The sequence below is a fragment of the Aethalodelphis obliquidens genome, unplaced genomic scaffold, assembly GCF_003676395.1.
Source record: "Aethalodelphis obliquidens isolate GAN/ISIS:26980383/991018 unplaced genomic scaffold, ASM367639v1 scaffold5, whole genome shotgun sequence".
In the NCBI taxonomy this organism is placed as follows: Eukaryota; Metazoa; Chordata; class Mammalia; order Artiodactyla; family Delphinidae; genus Aethalodelphis; species Aethalodelphis obliquidens.
The window spans coordinates 79711355-79735829 of record NW_020837949.1 but is presented as its reverse complement, the minus strand read 5'-3'; the positions used below and the strand labels follow the sequence as shown (position 1 = coordinate 79735829).

Sequence of the window (24475 nt, the reverse complement as noted above, 5' to 3'; positions counted from 1 at the left end):
TAAGTATCCATTGATGGATGACTGGAAAAAGATGTGGTACATATATACAATAGAATACCGTTCAGCCATGCAAAAGAAGGAAATCCTGCCCTTTGGGACAACATGCATGGACCTTGAGGGCATTATGCTCAGGGATATAAGCCAGACAGAGAAGGACAAATACTGCATGGTATCACTTATATGTGGGGAAAAAAAGTCAAACTCATAGAGAGTGGTTGCCAGAGGTTGGAGATGGGGGAAATAGGGAGAAATTGGTAAAAGGGTATACAGTTTTAGCTATAAGTTGGAAAAGGTCTGACTGGTGACTATAGTTGCTAACACTGTATTTTATTTCTTATTTATTTATTTATTGGCCACACCGCGCAGCACGCGGGATCTTAGTTTTCTGACCAGGGATTGAACCCACGCCCCCTACAATGAAAGCATGGAATCTTAAATCTGCCAAGAAAGTAGAACTTAGTCTCATACACAATGTATTCATAAATCAAATCACCACGATGTACACTTTAAATATCTTATAATTTTATAAGTCCATTATACCTTGACAAAGCTGAAATAAAAAAATTAAAAAATAAGCTGTGCATAAAATAAACATGAGCATACTAAGGAAAAATCTTCACATTTGCATTTAAATTTGCAGTTTAAATCTACTTTAATTTTACATGTTTATTAACATGTTACATTAAAAGCTCTGATATTTTAAAGTCTTACAAAAATGTCATTTCTATTATTAAAATAACATGAAAATATTATGATGTTATAATTAGAGCACTAAGTGTGGACAAAACTAAAATACTTGTTTCATTTCAATACTATCATGTTCTACATCTAAGCATCAAGGAAAAGCAAAATTTTTATCAGTGAACATACTATCTTATGAATAGTAGTCTTTAAATCAATAGAGTTTATTATTCATAATAAAGTTATTACAGAAAGAAGATACACTGCATAGTTTAGTCATGTCATTAGTTGGGCTGAAGAAGAAGATTGTCTCTATACATATTAATGCTAATGAAGTACTAAGGATAATGAAAAAGTCTCCAAAGGATAGTTCAATTAAATCTATTTTTATAGTTCTTGTTAATTATATTCCTGCATAAGGCTGTGAAAATTTAGTTTTACACTCTTGCACCGACTAATGTTATCAATTATCCAAGTAAATATTTAGGAAAATAAACCAAATTATATTAGAAGTCCATAATCATTTCCTTTGCATGTCTTATCAAATGGTACATTAATTCATTAATACTTGAATATGAAGACCTAAAGAATATTTCACTATTTGTTTTTTAACTTTACTTACTTTCGCTCACTATAAGAAAAACATTTCTACAAATATAACAAAGTATATCAATTGCCTTATTAGCAATCCCTACTTGACTGTTTCCAGAAACATCAAAATGGCAACACCACATTCATGCCAAATACAATCCAACTCTAAGTCTGGGCATGCAAATTACAAACTCATCTATTCCCATTAACTTTTTCTAATCCAGCCAACTGCTGTATAACATCCTTTTTCCTAGTCTTAAATATGTAAACATACATGAAGAATTTGAAGTGAACATCGTATTTCACATTTCCATGAACGAAAGTTCACCACTTGTCTTTTCTATTGTAGTTTGAATAATATTAAGGCAAAAATGTTGCATGGGATTCATAGCATGTATAAGATGATATTCACACTTACATCATACTGGATGAGATGGGTCCAAATTGGCCTGCCGTAAGACTGAAATGGCCATTGCCATGGGAAATAAGGAAGATAAGTCATGGATATACATCAAAAGACACTGGTATTTTGGATTTGTTGAGCAACATCTTTCAAATGGCAGATGATGTATGTACTGATAAAGTATTTTTACTAAAAGGGCATAGGATTTCCTCCTCCTGAAATGCTTCAGAAATAATTCTCATGAAGAGTAGTTCTCAGGACTTCCACATCATAAATGCACATTTCATTCACACAATAAGATAAGGATTTTTTTCTTTATTTTAGCTTATATAAGTCAATTGCAAAGCTACAAGCATAAAGACAAAATCTGAGGGGTTTGCACGCTACTCCTATAAAAGGCAATTAAAATAAATTTATTCCCTGGAAGCATCATGCTAATTTTCAAGCAATATTACAAAGCTATAGTAATTGAAACAGTATGGCATTGGCATAAGAACAGACATAGACTAATGGAACAGAAGAGAGAGCCCAGAAATAAACCCAGACAAACATGGTGAATTACAACAAAGGAGCCAAGAATACACAATGGGGAAAGGACAGGCTCTTCAGTGAACGGTGTTGGGGAAGCTGGACAGCTACACACAAAAGAATGAAATTGGACCATTATCTTACACCATACATAAAAATTAACTCAAAATGGATCAGAGAGTTGAATGAAACCATAAAATTCTTGGAAGAAAACACATGTGGTATGCTTCTTGATACTGACCTTGGCAATGATTTTTTGGACTGACACCAAAAGCAAAAGGCAACCAAAATCAAAAATAAATAAATGGGACTACATCAGACTAAAAGGCATCTGTGCAGCAAAGGAAACCATCAATGAAATGAAAAAGCAACCTACTGAATGGGAGAAAATATTTGCAAATCATACAGTTGGTAAGGGGTTAATATGCAAAATATATAAAGAATGCATACAACTCAATAACAAAAATAAAAACAATCTGATTGAAAAATGGGCAGAAGATCTGAACAGACATTTTTCCAAAGAGGACATACAGATGGTCAACAGGTACATGAAAAGGTGCTCAAAATCACTAATCATAAGGGAAATGTAACTCACAATGAGATTTCACCTCACACCTGTTACACTGGCTATCGTCAAAGACAAGAAATAACAAGTGCTGGTGAGGGTGTGGAGAAAAGGGAACCCTTGTGCACGGTTGGTGGAAATGTAAATTGGTGCAGCCATCATGGAAAACAGTATGGAGGTTCCTCATAAAATTAAAAATTAAATATGATACAGCAACTCCATTTCTGGGTATTTATCTGAAGAAAATGAAAACACTAACTTGAATAGACACATGCACCCCCGTGTTCACTTCAGCATTATTTACAACAGCCAAGATATGGAAGCAAACTATATCTTGTCTATTTATAGATGAATGGATAAAGACTATGTGGTATATATACACAATGGAATATTATTCAGCCATAAGAAAGAAGGAAATCTTGCCATTTGCAACAACATGGATGGACTTAGAGGGCACTGTACTAAGTAAGTCAGACAGAGAAAGACAAATACTACATGGCATTACTTATATGTGGAATCTTAAAACAAACAGAAAACCAAAAAAAACAAAACAATCAAACTCAGGGATACAGAGAACAGATGGCAGTTGCCAGAGGCAGGGGGTGGGAGGGCATGCAAAATAAGTGAAGGGGGTTAAAAGTACAAATATCTAGCTATAAAATAAATTAAGTCATGGGGATGTAATGTACAGCATGGTGACTATATTAATAACACAATATTACATGTTTGAAAGTTGCTGAGAGAGTAGATCTTAAAAGCTTTTATCACAAGAAAAAAAAATTTGTAACTGTGTTTGGTGATGGATGTTAATAGAATTAGCGTGATGATTATTTCCCAATATATACAAATCCTGAATCATTATGAGGTATACCTGAAAGTAATATTATATGTCAACTATATCTAAATAAAAAATTATTCCATTTAGCAGTACTTAGGGTCCAAAATGAACTGATTCTTTGATATGAAAGTGGATGCTATGAAGTGAGAAAATAGGGTCAATTTATAGATATGGCTTTAATACTGACTTGTTTAGATACTGATCTCATTGATGGCAGGCCAGGACTTGGGGTAGGGTCATCTACTACATGTGTTAAAGAAAAACGTTGTACTGGGAGATGCTTATGTAACCCTATGATGTCACCGGAAAGAAAATAGTTTACACTTATTTTAGGGTAAAGCTATGATGTGCTTTCCCAAATGATAGTTTTACTTAAACAAAAGATAGTAGGAAGAAAAATAATATCCTAATTCAAAATAGAGTATTAACTGTTCCTTTTGTACTTCTGAACATAATAGAGATTGTGCAGACATACACTATTGACTCACAGTGAATTATTTCTGTATAAACCACACCCTTTGAGTCCATGTACCTGTGACTTGTTTTTAACCAATAGGACCTGACAAAGGTGATGTGATAGTCACCACCATGATTATACTATGTAAGACTCCATCTCAGCAGACTAGAGTGAATCTTCTGCTGGCCTTGAAAAAAGTAAACTGGGATATGTGAGGGGGACTGAGTGGGCCCCGCAGATGCTGAGAGTGGTCCACAGCTGACAGCCTGCCAGAAAATGGGGAATTTAGTGCCACAACTTGGAGGAACTGAATTCTGCCAACAATCTCGTGACCCTGGAAGAAGATCCCCAAGCTCTAGAACAAAATACAGCCTGGCCAACACATAGATTGCAGCTTTGTGAGATCCTTACCAGGGCACCCAGTCCATGCTTAATTTCTTGAACCATGAAAACTGTGAGATACTAAATGTGTGTTGTTTTAAGCCATTAAACTTGTGGTAACTTGTTATGCATCAATAGAAAATTAATACAAAGATGAAAGTTGTATTCTCTGCACAAAATATATAGGGACCTTATCTTGGTAGCAAAACCTGTGGAACATTTTATGTTTATAGTAGCTACCACAGTGATTGAGCAGCTATAGAGGATGGACTTAGAGGGCACTGTAAGGAAAAAAAACAAGGAGATAAAGGGAAAATAGGCCATGAATAGATAACATTTTGCCCTTCATAAATGAAGAGGAAGAGATTTGTGTATCAGTTCTGCAATGCTGGGGTTATGGTATAATATATGTAGCAAGTACATGGCATCTAGGCTGCACTAAATATATAACTGAATGAATAATGAATGGATGAAAATTGAAATGCCTAATTTTCCCCAAGCGGGGCTGATGCATCAGTGACAGTGATGTTAAAAATAATAAATTCGCATTGTATTCTGTTCTTAGAAAAATGTCTGTAAAAGTATATTAACTCAATGAATCTTAAAAGTAAAAGAACAAACAAGAAACCCTCTATTTTACACAAATAAAATAAAGTTTTGTGCGGTTAAGTGCTCAAGACAACACCTAATATATGGCAATGCTAAAGCGGAGCCCAAACTCTTAGTCCAAATAAATAAGTGGCTTAGTGATGAGTTTCCTGTTGGGTTAGGGCCAGGGAACCTGGTTTGGAATCAGAAAGGGTGGTTTTGGGAACAGCATAACCAGCCCTTCCCTTTCTCATTCAGTTGCAGAGGGGAGAGTGATGAGAGACATCACAATCAGGCCATTAAAAGGAGAAACTACCAAGATATAAAAAATGTTGGGGAGTCAGTATCTCTCAGTCAGTAATGAGGAGAGGAAACATTTCTGGCTTAGGCAGTTTGCAGATTATACTGTACCATTTAATCTGAAGCTGTAACTGATCAGTTGGGACAGATTGTGCTCATTTTATCAATATAATTTCCATTTTTCTATTGATGCATAAATGTCTATGACTTGTTTATATCTTTATCAGACATTACAAAGATGAAAGTGTTACTTTTTAAGTATTACAGATTTTATCATTTTTGTATTTTACCATTTGTGTTAAAAAGATGAATGGCATATACATATCTGTTAAATGAATAAGTAGTTAATACTTACATATCTTAGTATACAAATCTATATAGAAGAAAGTATATACAGGCCTGGTACCATAATAGTATTATAATTATCACTATTTGGGGGAGTAGTTGAGAAACTGATTTGGAGAGAAAAGTTCTGAATTTGCTGAGTCACTTTAGGGATACTGTAAATAAAATCTAGGTGTCCGTATTATTTTTGTGCTACAGGCTAAACCTGCTCTCGTCGAAATCAATTTGCTTTTGGTGAAGGAGGTATTCAATGAAGTTCAACAGCTTCTACTGTCCAGTATATGTCAGGGAATATTTTTCACTAAAGAGTTATTTAATAAAATTAATTTGGTTATATTCATTACCCTATTTAAAAAAACTGTTACTACTATCTGTAATGGAGAAGAAACGTTATATGTTGTTAGGTGACCAGGCTAAGAATAAACATTCCACTGAAATTGTGCTTTAAACAAAAAGTGAGTTGCTTTTATTTATTTTCATCTAGTTTTCTACTACATCAGATTTATTGAACTTTTAGTTGTCAGATATCTCAAAATATATGACTTGAAAATAATGAATTCTATTTGGTGTCTCTACCTTGTGCCAATATTATTTTAGATTTAATATATTATTTGTTCCTAATCTCTTCACTATCATCTTCAGGGATAGAAGGAAAAAGAAAGTAACTAACATTTCTAGAGTTTCTCCTATTTGTCTTACACTATATTCTGTGTTTTTTAATCATCTCTATAACTTTTCATGTTAGTTACTATCCATACCATTTCAGGACAAAGCAGCTGAGACTAAGGAAGGTTAGAAACTTGCCTAGGTTGGCTAGCAAGTAAAAAAGCTAATATTAGAGCCCATTATCTTCTTGAGTCCCACGTCCTTGTTCTTTCTATATAACTTTGCTCATCACTCTAATTGTCAAGAAAATATTCTAGAAGATCAGTATAAATCCTTTCTCCTTTAACTTAATCTCATTTCTTATTACCTACTTTCCATGGCCCATTCATATACATTTTACATTTATACCCTTATATTTAACATTAGCATCACCAATTTATCCTCCTTAACCTGTAGGTTAAATATCTTGAATGTCTTCACCGTATCCTCACAGAATCAATTATTACTTCCTTTAATTTTGCTTTATTGAGAAAAACAGAAAAATATGTTCCTCTATCTCCAGTTAGAAGCATAGCCTATAATGTCACTTCCTTAGCAGGAACACACTTCCACAAGCAATATTTATCTTGACAGATGTCAGGAGAAGTGATGATGTGAATGAGGAACTAGTCCTGACACTAGACACTTCCTTTGTCACTAAGGAAATGCACACAAGCTTTCACTAAGATGTACCAGGAAGAAACTGTGATTTTAGAAGAGATTCAGTCCAAATAGTATTTTATTTCTATAGTTGTATACTTTGTTTATTCCTAAAAATAATTTGAGAGGCTTGCAAGAAATTATGTCATACATAATTTGGACCGTTGCTAAGAATGAAAGAGGAAAAGCCATCCTGAATGGGGAGGGAGAAATTTGGGGGCCAAGGCACCTTCGCAGAATCTGTTCAGTTTCCCAGAACTTGCAGCAGTTACTATGGAACACACATGTTCCCAAATGGACAGTGACACTTTTTCTTCGTGTCCCACAAGAAACAGAAGATATGACAAAATTCTTTTAACTTTCTAAGGCTTGGCCTTAAAAAAAAGTTCTCTCATGAAGTGTTCATGTAAATAACATCGGAGGCATGTTAAGTGTATGCCAGCTATAATTTATATCAACTGCATGGAGCAGAGTTCACCACATTTTTGCCTCAGTTCCCTTTTATTTTATATACCACATGTGAGGACAGCAGTGCAGTCTCAAATAAGTGATCAAACATTTTTATTTGATCACCTGGTGCAACTTATTTGATTATGGTTAAGCTTCTTTCAGAATTCAGCTTTGAAGCAAACAAGACAAAATCATGCTTCAATGATACCCATACCACCTATCAAATTAAATTCAGATTCTTTACTTGTCTGGTCCACCATGATCTGGCCCTAACTTTGGTTCCTTTTATGTACTCTGTGTTCTATCAAAACAAAATGGAAAAAAAAATAAAGAAAAACCCAAACAAAAATAATCTGTCTTCCTGCAATGATAAAGTCATTGAAAAGAAAAAAGCAGCACTAATTATGGTCTAAGGCCTAAAATTAAGACTCAGTATTATGTGCTGCCTCATGAACTGGTCAAATTAGCAGGGTCTTAAATGGTCTAACCATAAGATTCCCTCCCTACTCTGGTGGATATAAGGACCCTTAGCCAAACAGCCCTCTTTATCAAGGGGATCAAGTACAATTTCTGCTTATCCCTGAGCAGCTGGGTTTGAGTTTCCTCCAAGTCGAGGAAATTATTCAACCAAGTCAATCATATCTTCCTTCAAGAACCAGGGGAAGTCCAACCTTTTGGTACTAAAATGTTGGCCTTCCACAGCTGGTTGTTTATGCTTTTCCTAAGTAGAACCCCATGTGGCCTATATATTTTAAGGAAATAATGAATATCATGGCAGCATTTTTTCACTGCAGTATTGTGGTATCGTTTATAATACTGAAAAGGGGAAGGCAGCACAAATGTCCAACAATTGAGGAATGGCTGATGTAGATGATTAAATATCTACAAACATGATAAAAACAAGTAATTAAATTTGTTTACGAAGAACTTTTGATATAACAGGAAAATGTCTTTGTTAGGCAATTTACACTATATTAAAAATACGTATGTAAGCTACTTTACAATATACTCCTAACTTTTACGGTGTGTGTACATGGGTATAAACAAGATAAAAAGGAAAGAGAATATAAGTTGTCAAATTACGATGGCTTTTATTTTCATCTTTATATTTTTCACTACTACCATAATTTACTGAGGATCGATCGCTCTATCTATCTGTCTATCCATCCATCCAGCCAGCCAGCTATCTACACATACACAACACACACACACAGCCACACACGCTCATTTTACGTATACATACAAAGAACACAGTTGAAAATGATACATGCATTTAGCCATTTAGCTACTGGTAGCTGAAAGCCAGATGGGAGGTTTCCCTTATAGATCTCTAAAAGAGGAAAAAGAAATGAAAATCTTCATGCGAAAAAGGGGAAAGATGTGTTCTCTACATCCCATTGATATAATTCTTTGAGCAAATGAAGATATGCAGTGCAAAAATTGTACGTGTACAAACATGTACCCGTGGTTTGTGCCATATTTTAATTTTCATTAGATAGTCTCATGTATTCATTGCTTCCTATGTATTAGCTCCACTTCTTCAAGTGTCTTGCAAATTTTTCGAAGCAGAGTGGTCGCCACAGGCTCTTCCCGTATCTGCCTCATAGCTAGGTTAAGGTTGAATCTATATTCAATATGAACTATTTATTTTTTTACAGTGGGCAAGTGAAAGATAGGTCTTTGTTTATCATAACTCTACTTTCTGTAATCCTATATTATTTGAAAAATTTTCAAGTAAATGTAACAGTTAAAAAAGGTAGCTATGGCTTCCCTGGTGGCTCAGTGGTTGAGAGTCCGCCTGCCGATGCAGGGGACACGGGTTCATGCCTCGGTCCGGGAAGAACCCACATGCCGCGGAGCGGCTGGACCCGTGAGCCATGGCCGCTGAACCTGCGCATCCGGAGCCTGTGCTCCGCAACGGGAGAGGCCACAGCAGTGAGACGCCTGCGTACCGCAAAAAAAAAAAAAAAAAAAAAAGGTAGCTAAATTTTTGTTTCAGTATTTTTATTGACTATGGAACATATTCTATGGAACATGGGGGTATTTTTTTAAACTAATTTGCTGATCATATCTTTGAGAAATACTGGGTAAGATATATAGAACTATTCTTACCACCTAGAAGGTTCCATCTAAAGTCTGAATACACATATCTATCTAAGTCACCTCTAAGTTTGTGGATTTTCTCTGTAAACACTCATAAGTAAGAAAAAAAGGAGGAGAATGATATCAGTATTTGGTGGAAATGGTTATACTTTCAATTTCAAAAGTGAACAGAAAATATGCAAGTGCAAAGTAAACAGTATAATTATTTTCATATCTTTTTAACATATTTAAGATTTTCATTTGCTTTCTTAGGATTCTGCATACATAATTTCTTTGGTTGCATATTGGGACAACATAATGGACTGACCAAACTAAGTAAATAAGGCAATTATCACAAATGTAATCATTTCCATTAAAAAAATTATTGAAATATAAACCATAGTGAGTATGAGGGTTTATTTGCTGTGTATATACGTATGTATGCATGTATGTAAACTCCCTATCCTCTTCCAAAAATGAAAACATAATTCACTCAATGCCTATTCATATTGCCAGGATTTGAGATCTCCATTGATTCACAAAAGGAAGCGGAAAGTCTGACTAGCTATTGTTTGCTTTTAAAGCTGTTCTTAAATACTTCTGCTCAGATTTTTAAAATTTTAGGCCAATAAAACTCCTTCCAGTGAGTATTAAATGGGAAGAGACGAAGGAATTCTATGGCAGGTGGTACAGTTCCTGCATTGTTGTCACAACGAGTCACTAATGTTCTTTAGGAACAAAGCAGGGATGTCTGCTCTCACTACTCTGTTCAGTATTGTACCACACTTTTAGCAATTGCAATAAGGACAAAAATGAAACTTATCCCTATTGGAATGGAACAAATAAAACTGTCTTTACTTGCAGATAACATAATCTTGCATGTAGAAAATCCTAAGAACTCCACAAAAAACTATTAGAACTAAAAACACTAGCAAGATTATAAGCCAAAAGGTCAATATACAAAAATCAAATGTATTTCTATAAAATGGCAATGAATAGTCCAAAATTGAAATTAAGAAAACAACTGCATTCTCAATAGCATCAAGAAGAATAAAATAATTTTGGAGATATTTAGCAAATGAAATGCTAGTTTTGTACACTGAAAACTATAAAACTTTACTGAAAAAAATGAAAGGATATCTCAGTAAATGAAGAGGTATTACATGTTCATGAATTAGAAGATTCAATGTTGGTAAGAGAGCAATTCTCTCCAAATTGATCTATAATTTCAATGCAACCTCTATCATAATCCCAGTAAGTTGGTACTAAAAAAATATGGAAGTTAAAAGGATCAAGAAGAGCCAAAACAATTTTGAAAAAAAAAGTTGGAGGACTTCCACTACCAGATTTCAAAACGTAATATAAAGCTATATAGTAAGCAAAGGAGTGTAACAGTTAGGCGTATATTCAAACAGTACAGAATTGAGAATCTAGAAATAAATTCTTGTATTAATGGTAGATTGATTTTTGACAAAGATACCAAGGCAATTCAATGGGGGACATTTTTTTAACAAAAGGTGCTTATACAATTAGATATCCATTAGTGCTTCAAAAAAATGAACCTGGATCTCAGCCTCATACCATATACAAAAAACAGCACAAAATAGGTCACTGACCTGAATGTTTAAAGCTTCTGGTATAAAACACAAGAGAAAACATTTTGACCTTGGGATAGTTCTTAATACATTATAAAGAGCAGCAAGGTTCACAAACAAACAAACAAAATCAGTAAATTGAATTCCATTAAAATGTTAAAACTTTTCTTTAAAATACACCTTTAAGAAAATAAAAAGACAAAACACAGATTAGAAGGAAATATATGCATGCCATGTATCTTATAAAAGACGCATCCAAATATATAAAGAACTCTTACAACTCCCTATGAGGACAAACAACCCAAATAAATATGGGCAAAATTTCTTAATACATATTTCACCAAAGAATACGTATGCTTTGCTTATAAACCTAAAAATATGCTCATTATCATAAGTCATGAGGAAAATGCAAGCTAAAAATAACCATGAGATATCATCCACACTCACCCCAAAAGACAGACATTACCAAGAGTTGACAATGACATGGAGAAAGTGGAATCCTTACACACTGCTGGCGAGAATGCAACATGGTACCTTCACCTTGGAAAACTATTTGGCAGTTTCTTAAATAGTTAAGAAACTTACCATGTAACTCAGCAGTTCCACTTCTAGGATGCCATACAAAAATATCGTATGTCCAAACTAAAACATGTATGCAAATATTAAGAAAAGCCAGGCAAAATCCAATGGATAAACAAATATACACAATCTAAACAATGGAATACTTCTTAATAATAAAAATAGCAAACTTCTGATACATGTTACAAAATGGATAAACCTAAAAAATACTGGTAAGGGAAAGGAGCCAGACACCAAAACTGTAAACTGTGTGATTTAATGTATGTGACGTGCCCAGAAAGGGTAAACTCAGAGACATAAATTTCCTGCCTGTGGCTGGGGGAGGAGTGTTGGAAGTGGCTATTGCTATCAGACTCAAGGGAACTTTTTGCAATGATCGAAATGTTCTAAAACAAAATTGTGATGATGGTCACACAACTCCATAAATTTATAAAAGTCATTGATTTGTACACATACAATGTGCATATTTATGATACGTAAAGTTGTTGAAATAATAATTTAAAAAGGGCTATCCACAATGGTATTCCTACCAACTCAGATCCAATGAGATCTGTTATATTTATCTGTTTCTAGAAGCTCATGAAGATGGTGGACTAAAGAGGAATAGAAAATGAGCCGCTATTTCCACAGAAGACACTGCTGTCTTTTGAACCCAAACATTTTTAATGTTCTTCACTATTGCACTTCCTAATTAGTCTTTCTAGCCTTGCAGATGCAGCCAGTCTATTGCAGAACTATACATAAGCAAATATCTTTTTTAAAATCAGAAGAATTTCTTTGACTTGTTTCAAACAGCTGTGTTTCTGGAACCATAAGACGAGTTCTAAATAAAAAAGAGACTAATTTCTTGAGCATTACATTTTATCTTTTTTTCTGATAATTTCTGTCTAAGAGAAGGGGAAATAACATTTGTTGAGTGTATAGTAAGTGTAACATTTTGGGCTAGGTGCACTTGCAATTATGTGAGATAGAGAGAGCTGGTCTTATTTTATGGTTGAGCAAACTTATTCTCAAAATTTAAGTAAGGATAGAGCTGCACTCCAACTCAGGTCTTTCTAATTCTAAAACTCATGACCTGTTTTCTCCATTTTGCTGCCTTTTACTTGTTTGAATAAAGGTTTTCAAAACCACTGTACAGTTGTTGATCAACACCTATAAGAGTACCTTTGAAGTTTACGGTAAAAAGTTAAAGTGTCTATTTCCTTAAAATTATGGGCCGCTTAATAGAAAATTGTATGCATGTATTTTTCTCTGCATACATCATAAAAATACTATAAATAATGGTACATATGTATATGTGTGTACACACTTATACATATATACATATGTCTATGAAAAATAAAGTTTTATAAATTCCCGGCTTTGTCTCAGTTGTTCCTAAAATTTTACTGTAATAATTACTCACATTTCAGATTCTCCTACTAAAGTATGAGTAATTTGTAGATCAAGGTCTTTGTTGGATTCATTCTAGTAATACAGCAACCAACACAATGTAAATCACACCATGGGTGTTCTCTCAATAACTATTAATGAATAAAAATTTTTTAATAAATTCAATATAAGTTTAAAAGCAGTTATAAAATACACTTTATTTGTGTAAGTTTTTTATAGGAAGAAATAAAAGCTTATTTAGAAGTTTTTAAACTTTCTCTATAAAGATCCTTAGAGAAGTATTTCTCAAACATTTTGGTTCCAAGGAGTCATTTATATTTTTTAATATTATTAGAGACCTCAAAAAGCTTTTGTTTATATGGGTTATAATTATGTGTATTTTCTGTATTATAAACTAAAACTGAGAATTTACAGTACTTATTAATGAATTTAAAGTATTAAAAACTCATTCTATGTTAAAATAAATCACATTTTTAATAAAAATGTATTTTAAAAACAAAATATTTATGAGAAAGGTGGCATTGTTTTATATTATTGCAAATCTGCTTGATATTAAGTTAAATAGAAGACAGCTGAATTCTCTTATCTGTTATATACAGTCTGTTGTGATGTCACACATCAATTAATCTCTGAGAAACTCTACTGTATATTCACAGGAAAATAAGAGTGCAAAAGGCAAATGCTACCTTAGCATTACTATGAAAATAATTTTGACCTTGAAAACCCCCTGAAAGAATCTTGGGTAACCATGAGGGTTCCCAGGTCCACATAGTAGAAAGAATTAAGAAAAAAAAAACAACAAACTTTCTAATCCTGTCTGCTATTTTGAAATTACTTTTGCTTCCAATAAATAGAAATATATTTTTTCCTTTTCTGTGATGTATGCTGGTTTCATATAATTCTTATAAAATATTTTAATGCTAGACCCATTTAGAATGGTCTATTAAAATACTAAAAAAGATATATTTTATTTCTACTTTCGATGGGCTTATATAACTAAAATGAAAGTTTACTAACGACAATTTGCCCCTCTGTTTAGGAGAGCAGAAATACTACATTTTATTCTTCTCTCCTTCCTTGATTATATCCTTATCTTTTTGACAAAGGGAGTTAAATTATTAGCTTAGATAGCTTTTTCACTATGGATGAAGCTATTGGACACTGCGGTTTTTCTCTAAATATGAGAGACAAACAGGAATTTAATTATTTTTTATTATGAAAAATTTCATGCATATAAAAAAGTGGTGACAAGACTATAATAAAACCCAGTGTGGTTGATCTTCCAACTCCAACAATCAAATCATGGTCAGTTTTGAGCCATCTATTTCTTTACCACCCTCTACACAGCTAACTGTGAAGCAAATTCCACACAAGACATTGTTTCATCTGTAAATATTTTAGTATGCATCTCTAAAAGATATATTCCATTTTTAATGAAAACATTAACATAAAAATGACACTGATAGCTACGAATAACTTTAGTGTCACCAAACATTTTGTCACTCACACTAAGCTTTTGGTAGACCAGCAAATAACAGAGATTAGCCAGGAGTGTAAATGCTCTATGCCAGGGTTTGCCTACTAACCTCAAATTGCTGGAGGCTGTTTGCTAAAAATTGCCGTTTCTGGTTCTAGTCTTGCATATACATGCATTTAAATCCCTTTCAGGTACTTAAAGACTTATCTGAAGATAACACAAATTGCTTCAATCTAGTCTTGCATATACATGCATTTAAATCCCTTTCAGGTACTTAAAGACTTATCTGAAGACAATACAAATTGCTTCAAAACGTGAATGAGATCGTGCTACCGGATACATGGAAAATATATTCAGTAGTAACGCAGGGTAAGTACAACAAGGAAAATATTTTTATTATTACTTTAGGCAAATATCAAAATAAAAAGGAGCTTGAAGAGAGATAATATAATACTCTAGTAAATTTACCGTTCAAACCTATAATGCTCTTTTCTAATTTTGCAAAATCTATATACAGAGGAAACTGAATTTAGTTTTCAGACTAGAATATTTATAACAAGAAATCAATAGCTCTTATTTCTGTATTCTTATATTTTAAAATAAGAATTATTATTTTTTCTTAATTGTAGTAAAAGAAAACAAATTAAAAATTTTCCTAATTGTAGTAAAAAAAAAATTTAAATAAGCTGCAAAAGAAAAATGATAAAGTTGAAGGGATAATTACTTTGACATAGTATATTAATAGTAATACAACTAGAAAACAGACATATTGATATAGAGTCCTGATGATTTAGTAAAAATGCTTTGAAGATTTTTGTTGTACTCCCTGAAAAAAATAATTTTGGTATTGCTAGAAAGTATTATGTTGTTTTGCTTTATGAGCTGGAGGGAACTGAAATAGTTTGTAGCAGGTAATTATTTCTACAAAAATAGTCCCTGGATTTTAAGTCTCATCCCTGGAATGTTCATCAGTACTTAAAATACAGTCTGCATGCAATAAAATCTTGAAAGGTTGAATTATCTATCTCTGGCAGAAGAAAAATTACCCAATCTTAAAAGGAAAACAACAATATTAGGCTCTAAATCAATTCATTCTCTATGAAAATAAAGAGAGGACAATTGCTCAAAGCAAAACCTGTTCCGCATCTACATTCTCTAAGGTCTAAAATCTGCAAGGAACAACAGGAAGAACACTGAAGAAATACCTCTTTTTTATTCTCTATCAGTCCTTAAAAAAAAAAACCCTCCAACACATAGGCCATGTTAGATATACCACCTATACATATATCCATATATATTCATGAATATTTTCTGTTGATGTACGGTGTCTATGAAACAAAGAGTGAGAATATAGGGAAATACTTGAGTGAGAATACAGGCAATTGTCATATTTTAAAAATTTATTAACTTTGAGAAAATTTATACTTCCATCTCACAAATATAAGAGCACTTTTTATTTGTAAACTAAATGCAACTTGAGATCTGGATTAGATTCTGCATCAGAAAAAAAAAATTAGCGGGGATACTCAAAATTTGGATAAGGCTTGTAGATATTTCAGTACTATCATAAAAATGTTGATTTCTTGTTTTGATCATTTTTTGTGGTTAGATAGATGTTAACATTAGTGAAACTGGGTAAAGGGTGGGCAAAAGAACTGACTGTTATTTTCTGGGAGTCCAAAGTATTTCAAAATAACAAGGTTAAAATTTCTGTCATAAGTTTGGTTTACAGAAGAACACAAATAAAAATCAACAAAATTGATAATCTTCAAATTGATAAGGTATAGGGGAATCTATTCTTTAGAAAAATTCAAGTTAGTTTTCTACTTTCTGTGTAAGAATGTTGTATGGTCCTATGACCATATTACTCAACAGTGCAATAATTACGTAGCATTGTAATGTCATGCACACTTTTAAAAATGAAGATATTTAATAGAATGATCTAAATATATATCCCATTTAGTAATGTATCATACTAACGATTATGCCATTATTGTCTTTTATATTCAAATGCACAGCCTGCTTATTTTTTGAAATTTTCCAATACACAACTTTTGACATAAAAAGTGGTGTTTTCTAAAATTTAATGAGTCATCTAAACTGAAATTCAAATACATATCTCAGTGCGACATTAAAGTGAAAAGAACTAGATTATTTGATTTCCTTTACCTGAAACTGTGTGATCCTTGGAGTCTCTTGTTATTTTTATCCTTGCATGAGGAAAGATGTAGTGCACAGTTTTCCCGTTCATCTGTATAATCTAAGACGTACATGTGATAAGGTGAAAAAGCAATGTTAAAGAGACTTAAAAGGCAATTTACAGAATTCACTTATTTTTCAAAGCACATTGATTCAATCAATGAAAATATATTAGAAGACCCTCAAATGATGACAATTTTAAGCATTTAATACTACACAATGACGTTATTGGTTTCTGAGTTCATTATAGTCTTTAGGTTTACAACCCGTTTCTCTTGCAAACTGATTTGTTGTGTTTGGAAAATCAACGAGCACATGTAACACCTAAAGGATGTCTGTTACTATGGTAGTGCATAGTAGTGATGACAGTGGATAGAGGAAGTATATGGAAAATTGATATCTGCTGACTTTGTTCTGGACAGCCTAGAAATAGGCATTGTCAATTTTCAGCAATCAAGTGATCCTAAGGGAGAAAAGCCAGAGAAGATCCTCATACTCTGCATCTCTATCACTCTACTAGGAATGCATATTTATGTTATTTTGATTTCATTGTGGAATTTTGCTTCTGCTGAGCACATCTACTAGCAGTTTCAATGTATACCTGATGCTGAGACTAATTCTTATAAATAAATCAAATCTTTCCTCATTCTAATATTTCTGAAGCCTTCTTTGTATGCAAAGGTGTTACTTCTCATTTACTTCTGATGTTCCTTCGGGTAGAAGAAACAACACTCAAAGTTCCTGTTAAAAGCCTGTGATTTCAATTCTCATTACTGAGACTTGAACATGAGAATACTATAGACTGCATTATTGCTGTTTCCACCTGGCAAAATGAGATTTCTGAAACAAAAGTAAATTAGCAAATCCAAACTTATGCTTTATATTTTATGGAATTTGGCTTTCAAAAGAGATTTGTGAAATAATGAAAGATAGAAATAGTAAAATATTTATATACCTATATTAATAGGATTTTATTAGGATAGAATCTTGTATTTATCACCTCAGGAGAATTTTTGACTATAATTACAAATGAAATAACAGTAAAGAGACATTCAATACTAACAATTTCAGAATACGTTTAAGAAGTTTTTGGAACTACCAAACCAAAATATTAAACAGAATTTAGAACTAAAGGGATCTACATTTTGTGAAGGAAGATTCCTTGTAATACTCTTGTGATATTAATGTGTCTTTGAAAATCCATCAGTAAAACTGCTAGACTTCTGGATTTTAAAAGGAAAATGTACTAAAAAAAAATACAAACTTAAATTATAGCCTTTAGCTTTTATTCTCTTCGGCAAAGAATAAGCTTAATCAGGCCTCTGATAGATACAAAACAGTCCCCAGTCAACAGCAGAATCCTGTCAAGTCCAAGAATATTATATGAATTCTGCAAAGTAAAGCTGAAGTATTGTTTGCAAGATTGTAAAAATATTATGGTCAGTATAATCAGTCAATCTTGATAATTTATACTGAAGCTAACTTTGTATACCACTGAAAACCTTGTATATATTCATAACAAAAGAGTGTGCATTTTCCTCTTTTCTTCCATACTCTTGCCTCCCATTCTGTCTCTTTCTCTTTCTTACTTTCTCTCCTGGCCTCCTTACTTTCCCTCCCTTCGTCTTTTCTCCTTCTTCTACTTTCCTTCTTCCTCTCCTCCTCTCCTTCCTCCCTTCCCTAATCTGCATTTAAAGATCTTTATTTTTTACTAAAAATCAAACCATGTGCATTGAAAATCCTACAACTATTAGATATAACTCTACTTTGTTACTGTAGATAATTCACTAAAATTATGGATATTATTTCATTTTACTTCAAATGTCTTCTAATTTCACTTGGCCAAAAATAAACTAAGAAAACACAATTTTGCCTTTTACTCTAATTCTCCAGTCTAGGGAGAAGCTGATATAATCTGATAGTCCCCCTACTGCATAGTCTAGAAGAGTAATCAGGTTTCCCAAATGTTTCATCAGTTTTATCAACTAGTCCCTACTGCCTTTCAATATGTATCTATGATGATATTAAGTAGAAGGGATGTTAAGCTTCTTCATTTCCATGAATATTGCTTTCAGAGCATCTCACAGAATTTCCTGTAATTTCAGCTTCATGAATTCGTTTAATCAATTAAAAACATTAAACTGCCTCAATTTTGATCAATGTGACCAAGAGTGTGAGGAAAGCAGAAGTATCCATCTCCCATGTTTGCACTAGCTGGATATTGGCTTTTTTCTAACCAACGCAGGTAAGTGTTGAGAGAGTTCTCTAGCAGATGAAGTCTTATGGCAGGTGTTGCTTCTGCCAACTAAGAGTAGGAACAAGGCCAGAGGGCGGGACTGACGTCAAGTAGTGCCTCATACCTCTCCCCAAGAGCCAGGTTTCTGATAGCATAGTCTTTTGATGATCCTACATTGACAGAACTATCACCTGTATGCTGCCCAGAAAAAGGGTTCTTCCTCTTCCCTACCTACAAATATTTCAAGAGAAATTATGTTCATGAACTGGCCCTTCATACTTATGAAATAACAACTCTTGTGTTAATATATCTTTTATTTATACAGTCATTCATGCTTTCCCTCACCTAAATACCTTGTATGACAGATGCAGGGGACAGAGTGCCCCTCTGGGGATCCAAACCCTGTGTTAGGCACTGCACATATACCATGGTGGATGGAGGAGACAGCAATTGCTCTCTAAAAGCCCGTAGACCAAGACACAATGCATGGAGTGCTACTGGAGCACAAAGGAAGAACACTTGTGGGGAGGTGGTGGTGGTAGTGTCAGAGAAGGCTCCTTGCAAGATGAGGCATGTACATGGAGACCTGAGTGATGAATAGGGTTAGCCAAGAGAAGAGAGGAGGGGGAATGATCAGGAAGAGGAAACAAGACATTCAAAAGCCCAGACGAAAGAGAAAGAGTGGCTCTTTCAGAGGAGCTCAATGTACCGCAATATAGCGGTTGCATGGGAATTGCACAAGGCATGGGCATTAGTGCAGAGTGAAGGCATTTTGTACTAGTAGAGAAATGTTGACTTTTGTAACAACCCTGTGAAGGGTATTAGTCCTATTTATAGATGAAGAGACTGAAAAAAATAACAAAAAATAAAAAAGAGAAAGGAGGCAGGTGATCTGTTCAATTCACAAAGCAGAGTTGAATTTCTACTGAACAGTGCAGAGGTTAAACATAAATATATATATTTGAAAAGAAACAAATATAGTTTTGAAGATTTGGTTTATTTTTATGGTTTATATGATTTTTGACTCTAACTTCAGAAATACTCTTCAATTTCTCTAATGTATGTTTACATTAAATATTTTTTAAAGCAGACAAATTAGTGCTTGCATTAGTCAATTTGGTTTTATTACTTCTGCCTCCAGAGCATTTTATGAACATAAATTCTTATTATGCATAAGTTTTCAAATAAAAGCAGCTGGACTTATTGGTACCAAGAGTTCAATATTACCTTTTTGTGATTAAATATGCAAAGAAGTGACTAAAACAAGAATGCTATTTTGCTATTCCTTCTAGACCAAAATATAGTTTTGATGAGTTAATGAGGAAGACAGTATTTGAAGATAAATATTAATGCAAAAAAGCATGAATTTTGAACTTTATATAAATGTAATCAAAGCATATGTTGTCTTCAATAAAGCTTTTATTTAGAGAAATCTATAAAGCAAAAGAAATTATTGTCACAAAAGTCAGTATATTTGCTACTTGTTTGGGAGAGGTTGCAAATTACAATCTGCAAAGGGCACTTGGAGGTTTCAGTGCGCAGAAAATCCTCCCTTTCTTTGTTTGTGTGGTGGTTATATGGCTGTTCACTTTATAACTAGTTTATAATTCTACATATTTTCAGTTTTGAGTATTGCAGTGTTTTTGTTTGTATGTTAGATAACAAAATACAAATGTAAAAAATATCTTTTAGCAAGAAAATACACATTATTACATTTACCTGTATATAATTCTAACAAGGATCCTTACATTTTCTACGTTATCAAAGAGAGAAATTAATTAAATGATTCTCAAATATAGCCACTCTAATTTTGGTATTAAATTGCTCTATAATTATATATTTAAACATGATGTGCTATGTCTTCAGTGAACCAAAATCATAAATCTGTAGATGTAACAGAAAATTATGAACAAAAAAGTCATTAGGAATATTTATGTTTAATCTATATACAATAATTTTAGAAAATATTTTTGGAGATGGACACAGATTATTTTAAAATATATCCTGTATAATATTAGTTGGATAAATTAGTTGGACAAGACTATTCTGATTGGATCCTCAGAAGTTTAGGGAAAAATTGTATGGAAGTTATTATTTCTTTTAGCTCTTCAGTTTTTATAGTTCATCTTATTAGGATTTCTTTAAAGGATTTGTGTTTTCATTAACTTGATCTAGGTTTGTCAGAAATAGTAAACTTCAGAGAAACAAACAAGATGGGTAAGATATAACAAGTAAGTCATTACAGAGAGATTCCTGTAATAAAAAAAATTCAAGAAATTATTCTCAGTTGACAAATTGATTGTTTTAGTAATTATAGATAAGAGGTAAATTGAAATTTTTAAACATGTTCAGAATGATTTTAATCCTTTAATTTTCCCACTTCTGAGCTAGATCTATTCTAGATCTAGAATACTTACAATATACAGAGAAGAACAGATTTCTACAAAATATGATAGCATCTAGAAAAACAAAATAAAATTCTGAGAAAACATTCAGAACAATTCTGAAAAATTTAGAACAAACTTCTGAGAAAAGAAAATTCTCATCAGCTGGAAATTTGTCTATGAAAGCTGAAACTGCTTAGGAAAAAAATCAAATCTAAGACCATAGATAATATGTTTTAGACAGTACTTATACATGTAAAAGTCTTGTTTTCTTTTACACCTTAATGTGACAAACACTGAATTATAGTAAATTCATATGGTTCTTCTGTGTTGTTCAAAATACAGTTGTCATTTACATCAGTGAGTCATTAATCAGACAGGGATGATTTAGGAGTTAATGTACATGATATAAGTAACTATCTCTTTGTGGGTATTTTAATGATCATAATGAATATACAGCCTGCAAAAATCTGGTCTGTTAAGGCAACGGATTTAAGGCCACGTGGCTTACCAGAGGAATCTCCCTCAGATTATCCAACTGTTAATCTCCTAAGATCTATCAAAATTCAATTCAAACATCACCACATTTGTTCTAAAGTGAATAAGATCATGAATTATAATATTATATTTATGTAATAGTGAATAGTACCTCTAAGTTTAAGTTTTTCACCTATAAATAGGTATTAATAAAACATACTTTATGAAAGTTGTTCTGAAGATAAAATCCAAAAATGAATGTAAAACAAAAAAACACTTCCACATAATAGACCCTAAAACATCATCCCTTCACCCGCAACTGACGCCTTCCCTGTCCCCAGCTGACTTGGTTTGGTCATCCTCTTATTTGCTTGACACCTGAACATACTGTTATGGAGAACATTGAAATTACCCAAATCTGTTTCACCCAATATTCTGTAAGCTCTTTAGGAGCTTCATGTATTCTCTGTGTATGGCAGTGTTGGGTATACTGCACAAACTTAATTATCTGTTAGAGGAAAAAAATCACTTAAATTGCCTTGGTAGAAGCATCATGGTTATGGTGTGACGTCAGTCATGGATGATGAAGTAAGGTTACTTAGTACTTTAAGATACTGAAAAGAAAAATTATTTGTGAACTTGATTGACAAAAGTCCCATTCATTGCAGGATAACTGAGACCATTTTAGGATGAAATGAATTTTTTTTTTTTTAATAAATCTGAAAGAGATTGCTCAATATAGCACTTACCTGCTCTTGATGTTGACTGAGTGGTCTAGAGTGGACCAACCTTTCTGGCAGTTTTCGATCCAGACCGTGTCCATTTTCCAAACGAGATTCCCTGGGTTTGTCAAACCAATCTGTTTCTTCACGACGCAGGTGATAGGCTTTGGAGACCAAGGAAACATCAAACATTCCAACTCTAACAAATACAGATGACAGAGGGCAGCAGATGTTCTGAAGTACTAACATGCTCCAGGCTTATTAATCATTCATGCATTTCAAGCACAATTCCCAACAGGATCAGAAAAATCACTTCCAATACTATGTTAAAAATTTTGTACCATGGAATAACCTAGAAAAAATGATGTGCCACCTGTGAAACTTTTCAAAGCAAAATAAAACAAAATTTAAATTTAGATTAGGTGAAAGAAGAAATTTAGACAGTGATTAAATACATAAATGTACAATGAATATTTCTCAAAGGTCATTCTATTCAACCTCAGTCCATCAGTATCACCTCCTCACCTCTCCCCACTACCCATCACCAAAATCCAAGGAAAATATATTCCTTGAATATAGAAGATTCTGTTATTTCCCCACTCTCATATCAACCCAGTACCACTACGGCTTTGGACATCAAGTGAGCATTTTTTGAAAACCTGACATTTCTATGACATCCATAAATAAACAAAAGCATTTATTTTTAGGAGAATCCCAGGTATCATTGCTAGGAACATGTGTGCCATAATCACCTGGTAGCCTAATACTAAAAATATATCTATTAGCATTTTTCATTAAAAATTAAATAATTATTTTCTGTGGGATCACAGATTTTGGAATTAAAGAGTTGCTTGACTGCTTTTTGTACTTAAAATGTGCCAAAACTTGACATCTTAAAATATTGTTTAAAAAATACAACCATATTTGAGTATATAAATATTATTTAAAAATTTTCACCCCATTCAGTTCTTGGTACTTCCAAGGTCTTTTTCTTATTTAGTACCCCCAAATCATTGTTTACCTAATATACAGAATTTGACTTTATGTAATTTTATTCTTTGTAAAAGGATCCCTAATTAATAGCCTCTGGAAATACATTCTTGCTTCCTAAATGGCAGATGGAGTACCCCTTCTCAGGTGCTCATCCTGAAAGATCTGTTGATGATGCTATCAACCTATGCCTTCTTGAAACTCTAGCTTCTACAATGCCGTACTATTGAGTGTTCCTCTCTATCTCATTACACTTCTCTTTCTGTCTACATCACTGACTTCTCTTCTACTACTTTCTCCCAAGACTTTTTCCCAGGCAATTTCCATTAGCTTTTTACTGGCAGGGCTGGCAAACCCACAGCATATACAGCATTACTCACCTCTACACCTCCCATGATCTTGGTCAAGGCCACTGATTAACCACAGCACTTTCCCCGAATAAACACAGAATGATAGATGATGTGTCATAATTTAGTCAGTCTTAGATTTGAGGAAATACGATACATACCTGGTTTGTGGCTGCATATGTACTTATCTGATCTCCCCTATTAGACTCTAAGCTGCTTGAGGGTAAGGCTCATGTCTTCTTTTGTTGTTTTTTTTTTCTCCCTCAATACTAAAAACAATGCCTTGCAAATGTCATAATATTCATTAAATATTCAGGAAATGAGTGAAACACAGGAAAATTAGTCATCAACTAAAGAAAGCTAAATATCCTAATTATGATAAGCACATGTTAAAATAAATATTAATTTGTCCCTTGAATCTCATTAACAGTTACACAATCTTTTCTCACAATCTACTCAATATTTATTATGGTTTTTCATCGCTTTGACATCAAGTGACTAAATTTATGAAAGAAATATTTAATATAAACTTGATAAGTAAATAGAAAATCCATTATTTAATC

The 24475-nt window shown here is 33.1% G+C and overlaps 1 protein-coding gene across 1 annotated transcript in view; it reads right to left on the bottom strand.

Annotated features, from left to right (window-relative positions):
- Nucleotides 1-24475, bottom strand: part of PCLO (piccolo presynaptic cytomatrix protein) — a 283296-nt gene that overhangs the window by 67412 nt on the left and 191409 nt on the right. Inside the window, 2 exon segments of the mRNA XM_027102797.1 lie at nucleotides 16727-16817; nucleotides 22603-22739. Coding sequence (XP_026958598.1) covers nucleotides 16727-16817; nucleotides 22603-22739 — 228 coding nt within the window.